Below are 12,186 nucleotides of genomic sequence, written 5' to 3'. Positions count from 1 at the left end.
GGGGATTGGCGATGTGGTTGCAGGCATCCAGGCAGGCACGGATCTCGGGGCCTGCCTCCTCCAGGCTCTGGCAGAAGTCCTGGGCACTGCTGCTCTCCAGGCCACGTCCTACAGGCAGCAGAGCCGGCACAGCAGGCAGCAGTGAGCGCCCGGCCACCTGGCACGTCACCCAGCCTTGCAGGGAGGTGCCAACCCCCCGGGGACACTCACCAATCTTCTCCAGCACAGTTTTCATTAGCCCGTCCCTCTCCTTCTGCTTCTCGAAGAGCAGCTCGGTCCGGGCTTTCCAGAGCATGTACTCATCAGCTTTCACCATGAGCCCCAGGGAGCTGCGTCTCCGGGCAGCTCGCGGCAGCCCTGGTGTCTGTGCTGGCATGTGCATGCCCAGGTAGCGGGGCAGGAGGTGCAGGCACACCTGGGCACAGCGTCACCCACGGGGACCTGACCCCACACACACCACCCAGGGCACCCAATGGGTGCGATTGGGTCCCCTTGCATTGCCTGGAGCGTCCCCATGGGGTACCCTTGTGCCAATGGGATGCCGGGTGTGTTGGCTCCTGCTGCTCCCCAGTGTTTGAAGTGGCTTAGAGGAGTTTGGCAACACTCCATGTGCTATGACTTGCACTCAGGTGAAGGCATGCCCACCACCCTGCTCTGCAAGGGACGTGGCCTCCATCCCCAAATACCCACCCCATTCCCCCTGTCTAAGGGATAAGGGGATGACAGCAGGTACCTGGCGCACTCTCTGGGACATGGAGTGAGTGTTGGGTGTTCTCAAAGAGACGTTGAGAACGATGACAGCGTTCACCACAATCACCACCGTCACCACCATGAGGAAGGTCAGGTACCTGCAGAGGGGACACGGGGCCTCATATGGGGCTGCTGGCTCACAAGCTATGGGCATGTAAGGTCCTTCTCAGTGCCCTCCTGGGCTGGAAACTGGGAACTGGCAGTGGGACACAAGCACGTGGGTAGCCCTGTGCCAGCCCTGCCTGGGCTGGGGGTTATTTCTGTACTGGGGTCCTGTCCATGGGCACTGGCTGCTGCACAGCACCCAGAGACCCTACCGGCACAGTGTGACAGCCAGGCTGGCACCCCCATCCCCATGCATCACTTACTTCCCAATGAGAGGCACAGCCTGGGAGGTCTCAGGCACCTTCTGGGCGATGAGGAAGAGGAAGACAGTCTGGGCCAGAAGGACGTTGATGGAGACGGTGCATTTCTGCCCACCCGCTGCCAAAGAGGGGGGAAGGCAGAGGTTGGCACAAAGCAGTGGTGTGGGCATTTCCTTCCTTTGGCAAAAAGCCCCCACCCCAAAGCTGAACTGGCCAACTTCTGCCATGAGGTTTCAGCCGTGGGGTACCTGGAAACACACTCACTCCACCCCCCAAATATCACAGGAATGTGTGAGAGAGAGCAGTGGTGGTCCCCAAGGACAGAGGGGATGACAAGCCCTTCCTCACCTGTCGCTGCCCCCTGGCACATCCCTGTTTCCCCATGGGCACAGCACCAGTGCATACCTTGGGCAGGCAGAAAGTACACAAGCACAGCCATGGCGGAGATGAGGACGCAGGGCACGATGATGTTGATGACGTAGAAGAGTGGCTTGCGCTGGATGATGAGGTAGAAGACAACCTGCTGGTACTGGGTGTCATCGGGAGTGAAGTGCTCCGAATTGATGATCTTCCGAGCGGGGCGGTGCTTGATGGCCCATTCGCCGTTCTCTGCGACACAGCAGTGCCATGTGAGTCCCACCACCCCACCGGGAGCACTGGGGCTGCCAGCCCCCCGGCATGGGGGAGGAGGAAGGGGAAGGCTGGTGACTGGTGTGGGTGCCACAGGGCACCCAAGCTGGGCATGGTGTGGGGAAAGGTGCTAGAGCCACTGGGGAGGGAGAGGAGCACCACGGAGCATGCCAGAGTGCCTGGGTGAAATACCCCAAAAAGCTGTTGGAGGGGGCAACCAGGCACATATGGGGCACCTTGGGCCTCCTGGGGGCTCCCAGGGAGTTATGTGTGGGGCTGGGGTCACCCCACCTTCCTGCCCCCAGGGTGCAGCGGGGGGAAGCTGAGCGTGACACTGGGTGACGGCGTGCTGTTTTCCCCTGCCATCTGCGGGAGCAATAGATTTTTCCCAATCAAGATCGCAGCTCGGGCCGGTAATGAAAAAATAAATCTCGCTGCCCAAAAAGCATTTTGTTCCTTCAATATGCAATTAAAATGTGATGGAAAACGTCATCATTTGGCCGTGACAGCTACGTTCCCAGCATCAATCAAGCTTGCAGGAGCAGTACTCTCCAGGAGCGGCTGCCAGGCGGTGAGAGCCCCGAGCTGGGGGGGTTAGAAAAACAAATCTCTCCCACACTCCCGATTCCACTAATAACTTAAGTGCCCATGTAATAGCGGGAGCTCCTAATAGCCCCCGCAGCCCTGCTTTTGTCAGCCACCGGCGTACCACCAGGCCTGTTGGGTGCCCCCCATGGCGGAATGCTCTTGTGCCATGGGGGCGGCCATGGTGTTACCTGTGAAAGCCTCCGGGTCGATGGAGATCCACTCCACAGTCTGGCCTTCCTCCACTGTCAGCAGCAGGTTGATTTCATTGGCGCTGTACGTCTGGGACCTGGGGAGGGACGAGGAGGTAGCGCAGGCTGGCACGCAGCAGGCTGGATGGGCAAAGGGTGCCAGTGTGGCACCGGGTCATGCTGACCACCTCCAGCTCTGCTTTGGGGTGCTTGGCTGGCGCAAGGTGCCTCCTGCCACCCACAGGGTGCCAGGGGACAGGTAGGTGGCATTTGTCTGCCCAGGGGCTCATTGCCCCAGGGCAAAGGTGGACCCCACGGCAGGAGGACCCACTGTGGTGCCCAGACGGTGCTCACTGGAAGACCATGGTGCAGTTCTGCCAGTCGAAGGGGAAATAGGTGACGTGGATGGCGCAGGCGCTGCGGTAGATGGCAGGGGGCAGCCAGTAGATGCTGCCATCAGGGGACACTAGCACATTGGTGTAGAGGGTGATTTCAAACGTCCCGTCGATGCTGCGTGGGAGGAAAGGTGGGCTCAGCTCCAAACTGTGCCCAGGGGGGCAGCTGCCACCCCCTGTGTTGGCATATGTCCCTGTTGCCCCATCACCTTACTTGTTCTCCAGGACGATGTCGGGCAGCCAGACCATGGTGGAGGGCACCCGCAGCAGCTGGATGTTGTCATATTTCTCGGGGTCCCACCGCAGACGATAATCAGACCATTGCTGCGGGGAGGGGAGCAAAGAGGGAGGGTCACAGTGCTCCCGGAGGAGGGCAGCTTGTGAGCTGCCTGGCCCATGCTGCCCCCAAAATGGGCTCAGCTGGGGGCACCCACAAAAGAGGGTGCAGGTTACGGTGCTAGCCCTCCACGTGGTGCCACCCTGAGACACAAATGTGGCCCAGGGGGGTCCTGCCTGGAGGCGAGGGGTCTCACCATCTCGATCCAGACGTTGGTGGTGAGGGTCTCCTCCCTCTCATTCTGGCAAGCAAGGAAGGAGGGCAGTGGCTTCAGTGCCCTGCCCGCCTCTGCCTGCTGCCCCACATGTGGGGGCAGACCCCATCCCTGTGGTGACCGGGGGGGTCTCTCACCAGGGAGATGAGGTTGGTGAGGGTGAGCTTGAGGGTGACATCGATGATCTGGTCCCCACGCAGGGCCGGGCGCAGGTGCCGGTTGTAGTTGGTCATGAGGTCCTGGAGCAGCTTCTCCTCCTGGTTCCTGCAGCCCACACCTGGGGAGGGCATGTGCCATGGGGGCACCCCAGGGTGGGGACAGTGGGGACACCAATGCCCCCAGGACCTGCCAGTGTGGGCCTTGGGGGCATGGGGTGTGCATGGGGAGGGGACACCCACGCGTGTGTTACTGTTGGTGTGCACACGCAGCTGCGTGTGCCTGACTGTGCACCAGTGCCCCAGCGTGTAAGCGGGGGGGTGTGCATCCCGTCCCCCCCACATCCCCCATGCCGCTCACCGCAGGGACCTCTCCAGGGCAGGACGTGGGGACAGCAGGCTGCCAGCACGGGGACACGCCAGTGGGATGGTGCACAGCATTGCACACCCGTGGGTGACAAACCCCCACGCCAGGGCGGGGGCTTCGCTCGCCGTCGGCGTGGCGGGTTTGTGGGCTGGCGCCCGGTGGGACAGGACAGCTGTCCCCTGCCACCGTCAGCTGCTCCAGGCAGCCACGGGGCCGGGGAGGGACGGGTGACCACCCACGCCCCCCCCCACCCGCAGAGTGATGCCCATTTGCTGGGAAGCTCCTCTGCCATTTTGTGCCCAGGGGGTTGGAATTGGGTCCAGGGCCAAAATGAGCTCTGTGCCTCAGTTTCCCCATGTCCCCCATGGAGGGATGCATCTCCCTGCAGCAGAAACGCAGGCACCCATGGGTTATAGAAAAAGGGTGTCCCTCTGCAAGCCCGCCCATGGCAGTGGGGTGCAGGGTGGGGAAGGGGCAGGCATTTTTTTTGGGCTGGTGCCATGCTGGGGGGGTCCATCCCCTTCCCCAGCCCATCCTGTCCCCAGTGCCCTGCCCAACGGGGGGTACCAGGGCTGGTACCACCACATCCCCCTCTTGGAACACCCCTTCCAGCTACAGCTGAGGACCATCGTACTCAGGGCACCCAAACGCACCTATTCCCTGGGTGGGCATCACCCTCCCTGGCACATGCACAGCACTTAGGGTGGGCACCATGCCTGGGGGGACACCAAGAGCAGCCACCAGCTCAGCACCCCTTAGTGAGTAGCACCCAGCTTTATTTTCCCAAGTCAAGGCAGGTGAGTGGGAAGGAGCAGGAGGCTGGCACATGGGACACCCCCCCTAGATGAAGCGCTTGTTCTCCTCCCGGTAGTTGTAGGGGTCTCCGGCAAAGGGCAGTGGTGGGGGGTGGTTGTAGATGCCCATGAGGAAGATCCAGAGGGTGCCCACCACCAGCGTGGGGGTGATGAGGAAGAGGCAAAGGCGGTCCAGGGTTCGGGCCACACGGTTCCAGTTGTCCTTCTCCTGGGGAAGGAGCCAGAAGCTGGGCAGTGGCGGACACAGTGGGCGCAGGGAGCCCCCTCTGCCCCGCCAAGCCTGCAGCCCCCACCTCATTGTAGCTGTTTTTCTCCTGCATGTGCTTGACGATGAAGTTGGCACTGTCAACAACAGGTTTTATGTGCTCGTAGAGCTGCTCCTCACCCATCCCTGCAGACACCAAACCTGGGGACAAGGGGGACAGTGAGGTGGGCTCCAAAGGGCTGCAACCCCTGGAGACCCCTGCTCCGCTGCCCTTCCCCATGTCCCCACGGTGGCTGTAAAGCTCACGGGCAGGGGTGATGCGGCTGGCCAGTCCGTGCCGCTCCGACTGCTTCTCGAACATGAGCTCGCTGCGGGACTTGACGCTGAAGTACTCCTCCGCCTTGGCGATGTAGCCGGCTGAGCTGCAGCGCCGGATGCACGGGGGGCCTGCCGGGCTCTCGGCTGGCTGCGACATGCGCAGCAGGCGGGGCAGGGTCTGCAGGGAGACCTGGGGCATGAGAGGTGGTGTCAGGTCTCTCAGCCACCCCCTTGGTGCAACCACACCTTGTCCCCACCTTCTGCCTCCAACCCGGGCATGCAACCCCTGGGGGTGGTGCAGATGGGACATGCAATGCAATGCCAGGGCTCTACTGTCCCATGCCCTCCGTGGGGCACAGTGCCACCTCTGCATCCACCAGGTCGCCCAGCACCCTGCTCACCTCTTTGACCCAGTCGGACATGATATGGGTGCTGGGGGTGCGGAAATGGAAGTTGAGGACCACGACACAGATCATCACCACGGCCGTCACCAGCAGCATGATGAAAAGCAGGTACCTGTGGGGGGCATGGACCTGGGACTGGCATTGCCACAGGGGCTGGGCACAGGCAGAGCTGCCCTCTGGCACCATGGGGACCCCACGATGTCCCCGCTGTACCCAGCGGTGCCCAGGACTCACTTGCCGATGAGGGGGATGGCATGGGAAGTGGCAGGCAGGCGCTGGGGGAGGAGCAGAAGGAAGACAGACTGGGCCAGGAGCACCGAGATCACCAGGGTCATTTTCTCACCACCTGGAGAGCAGGTGAGCTCAGAGCAAGCCCTGCTCCAGGTCCCCCTCCCAGTGCCCCCAGTGCTGGGATTGCTCTCCCAGTGTCCCACCATACAGTGGGGTTTTCTACTATGGGGGTACCCCAGGATCCCACATGGGGTATCCTGTGCCCAAGTGTGCCCCTGCCAGGTGCCTGGCTGGGATGATGGTGTCTTACGTGGGGGAGTCCCAATACCAGGATGTCCCTGTGCTGGACCTCGGGGGGGGTCCCCATGTACCAGGACCTGGTACAGATGTGAGACACAGAGGTGCCCCATGGGGTGACCCCCATGCCCGGCACAGGTGCCACGGGTCTTACTCACTATCAGCGGGCAAGTAGAAGACAAGGATTGCCATGAAGGCGATGAGGATACAGGGTGTGACGATGTTGATCACATAGAAGAGCGGCTTGCGTTTGATGATGAGGTAAAAGGTGATGTCCTGGTGCTCGCTGCTCTCGGGGGGGTTGTCAGGGTGGATGTTCTTGCGGGCCGGGCGGTGGATGATTTCCCATTCCCCATTCTCTGTCAGGGCACATGGTACAGCACATGGCATGGGGGGGCCCCACCATGTCCATCCTCACCAGCCCCACCAGCACCCAGTCTCCGTGCCCTGGATCTGGGTAGCTCCAAGCCTGGTGGGATGGGTGCCACAGTGCCAAAGCCCCGGGTACTCGGGTGCCTCCATGGCAGGGTGCCCCAATGCCAGGGTGCCCTGAGCCCCATACAGGGTGTCCTGCTGCCACAGGACACGGCAGAGAGCACAAGCATTACCCGTGAAGCCTTCGGGGTCGATGATGATCCACTCCACTGGGTAATACTTGCCCGTCTTCGGGTCGCTATCCTCCTTCAGGTGCATGCTGATCTCCAGGGCACTGTATGCCAGCGAACTGGCCCATAGCCAGGGGAGACAGGCAGTGAGGGGCTGTGCCTGCTGCTTGTTACCCACTATCCACCCACCCTGACCTCCAGCATGATGGACTCGGGCCCACCAAGTCACCTGCAAACCCCCACCTCGCTGCGCCCCAACAGCCAGGGAAGGCGCTGGCAGCAGCGGGCACTGCAGGGGGCCGGGATGCCCCCCCTGCTGCCCGCCCCTGCCCCAGCCAGGCCCCTGGCACCTGAATTTGAGGGTGCAGTTCTGCCAGTCAAAGGGGAAGAAGTCGACGTTGATGGGACAGGCGCTGCGGAAGATGGCGGGAGGCAGCCAGTAGACAGAGCCTGTGTTGTAGATGAGGACGTTGCAGTAGTAGGCGATCTCGAAGAGCCCATCGTTGCTGCACCGGGAGAGAGCCAAGGGAATGGTGGGGCTGGCAAGGGGCGGGGGAGCTCTGGGCATGCCTCAGGGGGTTCGGGAGGGGAAACCGAGGCATGACTCACTTGTTCTCCAAGACTATCTCAGGCAGCCACAGCATGTCTGGTGGCAGGCGGAGCACCTCGATGTCCCCAAATTCAGACTTGTTCCACTGCAGGCGGTAATCTGTCCACCCCTGCAGGGGGGGATCCCCAGGTCACACCCTCACCACACTGGGCCACCCTGCTGCCTGCGCCTCGGGGCACAACTGATGCCATGATGCCTGTCCCTACTCACGTGCTCGAGCCATAGGTTGGTGGTGAGCGTCTCATCCACCTCTTTCTGCAATGACAGTGTGGGGCAGTGAGATGCCAGGGCCAGCCATTCCCCCCCCCAGCTGAGGGGCCCCAACCTTCACCAGCCAGGGTTCAGGGCAGCAGCCCTCTGGGGCTCCCCCCACCCAGCCAGCCAGCCCCGTGGGTTAAGCATGGCTGCAGGGCACCCACGGCAGGCACTGCCCTCTGGGGCTCACCAGAGAGATGAGGTTGGAGAGGGTGAGAGCCAGGTAGACGTCCACGACCTGGTCGGTGGAGACAACGGGGCGCACCTCCTTGTTGTAGCCCTTCTCTTCGAAGAGGTGGTGGATGAGCCGCTCCTCCTGGTTCACGCAGAGCCCGCCTGGGGGTATGGGGTCAGGCAGACTGGGGTGGGGCTGGGGGGGTTACTGGGCCCAGTGCTACCCCACAGGGATGCTCAATGAGGGCACGGTGGTGTCAGGATGGAGGAGACAGAAGGAGGTCAGAACACGGCATGTCTGTGCTGCACGGGGACATGGACACAGGACATGTGGGAATGACACACATGGGAACACATGGGCATGGGACAAGGACGTGGGCATGGACACACAGACACACAGATGCAGACCCAGCACACACAGGGACACACAGACACGAGACACTTGGGTACAGACGTGGTGGCACTGTGCGCGTAGGTGGATGCACGCACAGAGGGACACGTGGACCAGGACACATGGACCTAGTACAGGTCATGGATGCGGTGTCAGCATGCACACAGACAGGCACACACAGGGACACATGGGGACAGTGGCACTGTGCACAGACAGATGGACCCACATGCTGGCACACAGGAAGGGATGCAGCCCAACTGTGCACAGACAGACAGACACACACACGGCCCAGACAGAGACGCGGCTCTGGGTGGCACAGCCAGGATGGAGGCTCAGGGGGTGCTCAGTGATGGGATTCTGCCAGGCAATGCCCAAAATGCAGCCCTGGGGGCACTTGTGCCCAGCTTGGACCCTTCCACCATCACCCCCCACCAACCCCATCGAGGGGGCCCAGAACCCCCCAGCGATGGGGCAACCCCAGCACCTCCCCGCCTGGCCTGGCCAAGCGGATGTCCGGCTGCCGGCCGGGGTGGGAGATGGATGGTGCCAGGTGCCGAGGGGGGAGGGTGCTGGACCGGATCCCCGCTCCCACCCCTCTCTTCCGGCACCCCCGTGCCGGGAGAAGGGGAGACGGGCAGGCGCAGCTGGGCCAGCCCATCACCCTGCGCCTGGGCACTCCAGCACGGCCATTGCTGGGCGTGGGGAGGAGCGGTCCCTTCCCCGCTGCTCCGAGGCCCCAGCGATGCTGCTCGGGGGTGGCGGGCTGCCCAGCAGCAGGAGGGGTTGGTACCCACTCATGCCCACGCACCGGGGTGGCACTGCCCTGGCACTCGCCGCTGGCCTGGGGCACGCTCGGCCCCTGCGCTGGTAGGAGGTTTCCTGTGGGTCCCCGATGGGGTGGCACCAGGGGTGGGCATCGGTGCTGTGCTATGGGTGGGCAGGAGGGGTGCCTGACCCGTGGCTGGGGGGTCTGTACTAGGCTGGGCACAGCACCGATGCCAGGGGCAGGAACCCAGGCTGGGGGCATCGCCGTGGGGTACAGGGGAATGGGAAGGGGGATGCAGTGGGATGTCATACCCCCCATGGGAAGTCCCCCTGTTGGTGCCCACCTCTCTGGCACCACATGGCACAGCACTCGCTTCACACTCGCCAGCTACCGGAAAATAGAGCCCTTCTTTATTGAAAAATAAACCTTTCTCTGTACAAATAAATAACGGCCTGAGTGCCTCTAGGGAAAATGGGGTGGGCTTGCCAAGGTGGGGGTCCCAGGGGAGAGGAGGGCGGTGATCCCTGGCAGGGATGCTTCAGGTGGCCCCCCCAGCAGCCCATTGCCCTCGGGAGGTCGGGCAGTGGTCGTGGGAAGGGGGAAACTGAGGCACAATGGGGAACATAAAGGGTGGAAGAACCTGTGCTGGCGAGGGAGCTGGGTTTGAAGGACATGAGAGGCCCCTGCCCTGGCACCCCGTCCCCATGCTGGCACAGTGCCCCAGGGCACCACAGGCACTGTTAGGTTTTCAGCACCTCAAGCGCCAGAGCGACAAGGCCGGGCATGCTGCGGGCCAGCGAGTCGCTCTCCAGCCCCACGAGGCCAGTGAAGGCCGCGGGGCGGCCCCCCACCGTGGCCCGCACCTGCGCCCGGTACAGCCCCTTGGCATTTTTGGAGCCCAAGTCCACCAGGATCTGTGGGGAGACGACAATGCTGTGAGTCCCAGGGGGGCCAGGGGACGGTGATGGTCTGGGGGGATGGCACCACCAGGATGCTGGGGCAGGGAGCTCAGAGCAGTGGGATGGGGCACTCACCTCCTGGAAGGTCATGGCCAGGTCTGGCTCGGGCACCCGCAGCACCCAGGCGTACAGGTCCCGCACTGCACCCACCCGCACCACCGACTCGTTGAGGCCGGGGCAGGCTGCAACCCCGGGGTCACAGGCAGGAGAGAGATGGAGGGGGGACATCAGGGAAGGAGCACCCATGCTCTGGGGATGATGGGAAGCGGGGGCAGAGAGGGTCCCTATGGAGGGGGCTATGGCCAAGGGCTGTCCCACTGACATAGGATGATCAGCCCTGGGACTGGGGTGCGAAGCCAAGGTCAGACTTGCCACCATCCCCATGGTGGCATGTGGCATCCTACAGTGGCCAAGGGCTGCAGGGCGCTTACCTCTGCCTACACCTGCCTCCTCTTCCTCCTCCTCTACCCTTGGCAGCTCCGTGGGCACCAGCTCACGTTTCTCCCTTGGCGCAGACCCTGCTACCAAGAGAGGTGTGAAAACACTGGCCGGGACATGGCCGGTGGGCAGAGCCGGCCAGCAGATGGACACCCCGCTGCCCCATCGGCCCCAGCCCCCCCAGCTCCTGAGGCTCACGGCTCAGCGTGGGGGTCCCTGCCAGCTTGCTGGGTGCCCATCGTGGCTCTGTGGCTTCAAGAGGGGTGCTGAGGTCCAGCTCTGCCCGCAGCTGGGCAAGGAAGGCTCGTCCCTGTCCCACCAGCTCCTCCACCACTTCCTCACCCTGCTGAAGGGAAGGGGGGACAGGGTGGACGGTGGGGCACCCACAGAGCATCCACGGGCACTGCCAGGTGCACAGTGGCAGAGCGCAGGGCATGGCCGGGCTTGTGTCAGATGGGGCACTGAGGACATGCAACATCTTTATGGCTGTGAGATCCTGACCTGCAGGGTCAGACCCATGGCTGGCTCTGCACTGGTTGGACTGGGAGCACTGGTTTTGGCTGGGGAGGGGGAGATGCCCCCTCTGTGGTGTCAGAGTGGGAGATGCCACCCCTGTGGCTGTGCAGGGGACGATGGGCCCAAGGGATGTCAGGAGGGGACATGGCGGAACTGCTGGGCTTTGGTCCCTGGTGGCACTGTCACCAGAGGGGCAGGGGCTCCCCCCAGCCCATCCCTCCCCAAATACCTGCAAGAAGAGCCACGTCTCCCCAGGAATCTGCTCCCTGTCTGGGGTGGGCACTGGGGAGCTGCCCCCTGCCATGGTCCTCAGCGCCTCCACCCAGTCCTGCAGCCGGGGTCCCACAGCCCCAAAGAGCCCTGCGAAAGGGGGCAGCCCCCTGGCCCCCCGCCTGCAAGCACAGCAGGGCAAGCTCAGGCAGGCACCCCGTGGCACCCGTCCCCTGGGCAGTGCCACCCCCCACCCTGCGCACCTTTGTGGGACCTGGCTGGGCCGTGCATGTGTCCTGGCTGCAGGAGGAGCAGGACCCCAATGCTTTAGGCTGTCCCCCAAAAGTCGTGTCAGCGCCCATAGGCATCTTGCCCACTTCCCCAAAGCCTTTAGCCTTTAGCCCCCCTTGTCCCATGGCCCACTATGCCTCACCTGGTGTGGGGTCTCCGGGGTCCCTCTGATGTGGGGCTGGGCCGGGCCCCTGCCACAGCCAGGCCTGTGGAGACAAGAAGGGGACAGGAGGGACAAGGGGTAGGGGAGCCCCATGGGGGTACCAGTGCAGGCTCCTGGTGCCCCGGCCACTGGCATGGGAGGGGACCAATGGGACCCCAAGAGGGCACAGGGTGCCCCAGCCCAGGAGGGTACCTGGGGCATCCCTGCGGATGCGGGGGGGGAAGAGGTGCCCATAGATCTTGCCCAGGAGCTGGGGCAGGGCGCGGGTGAAGAAGGAGAAGTCAAACTGGTTTCGGATGAAGTCCCCAGCCCGGCGCAGGAGATCCACCAAGGTCTGGGCATAGGAGTGCAGCTCTGTGGGTGCAACCGGAGAGCCATGGCCCCAGCACCACACTGACACCACAGTGCCAGAAATGGGTTCCCACCCAACACCCTCACCCCAGTATGACCCCCTAGCTCACCACATCGTCTTGTCCTGGCACGGCAGGTCTCCTCAGACAGGCGGGTGCAGGCGGCCCTGTCCTGGGGGGCCCGGCAAGACCCGGCGTA

The 12,186-nt window shown here is 63.3% G+C and overlaps 3 protein-coding genes across 3 annotated transcripts in view; all 3 read right to left on the bottom strand.

The window, feature by feature from the left end:
* The window catches only part of CHRNG (cholinergic receptor nicotinic gamma subunit), a 7,821-nt gene extending 3,540 nt beyond the window's left edge, over positions 1-4,281 (bottom strand). Inside the window, 11 exon segments of the mRNA XM_009634319.2 lie at positions 211-415; positions 734-848; positions 1,119-1,233; positions 1,521-1,724; positions 2,522-2,619; positions 2,876-3,031; positions 3,131-3,240; positions 3,450-3,494; positions 3,605-3,744; positions 4,069-4,143; positions 4,146-4,281. Coding sequence (XP_009632614.2) covers positions 211-415; positions 734-848; positions 1,119-1,233; positions 1,521-1,724; positions 2,522-2,619; positions 2,876-3,031; positions 3,131-3,240; positions 3,450-3,494; positions 3,605-3,744; positions 4,069-4,143; positions 4,146-4,281 — 1,399 coding nt within the window.
* Positions 4,282-4,829: 548 nt separating this feature from the next.
* Positions 4,830-9,321, bottom strand: CHRND (cholinergic receptor nicotinic delta subunit). The gene is given in 14 exon segments (XM_035890022.1): positions 4,830-5,012; positions 5,098-5,210; positions 5,316-5,517; positions 5,729-5,843; positions 5,966-6,077; positions 6,418-6,618; positions 6,868-6,983; positions 7,215-7,370; positions 7,474-7,583; positions 7,685-7,729; positions 7,920-8,105; positions 8,107-8,296; positions 8,298-8,422; positions 9,250-9,321. Coding segments are annotated over 14 exon segments (1,926 nt in total).
* Positions 9,322-9,800: 479 nt separating this feature from the next.
* The window catches only part of PRSS56 (serine protease 56), a 12,933-nt gene continuing 10,547 nt past the window's right edge, over positions 9,801-12,186 (bottom strand). The window contains 8 exon segments of the mRNA XM_035890021.1: positions 9,801-9,974; positions 10,095-10,201; positions 10,451-10,537; positions 10,656-10,803; positions 11,203-11,365; positions 11,617-11,680; positions 11,830-11,991; positions 12,099-12,186. The exon segment at positions 12,099-12,186 is cut by the window's right edge and continues 56 nt beyond it. Of these exon segments, the coding sequence (XP_035745914.1) occupies positions 9,801-9,974; positions 10,095-10,201; positions 10,451-10,537; positions 10,656-10,803; positions 11,203-11,365; positions 11,617-11,680; positions 11,830-11,991; positions 12,099-12,186 (993 nt within the window).

This window comes from Egretta garzetta, unplaced genomic scaffold, assembly GCF_000687185.1.
Source record: "Egretta garzetta isolate BGI_Z169 unplaced genomic scaffold, ASM68718v1 scaffold172, whole genome shotgun sequence".
Taxonomy (NCBI): Eukaryota; Metazoa; Chordata; class Aves; order Pelecaniformes; family Ardeidae; genus Egretta; species Egretta garzetta.
This window is presented reverse-complemented; position numbering and strand designations above follow the sequence as displayed.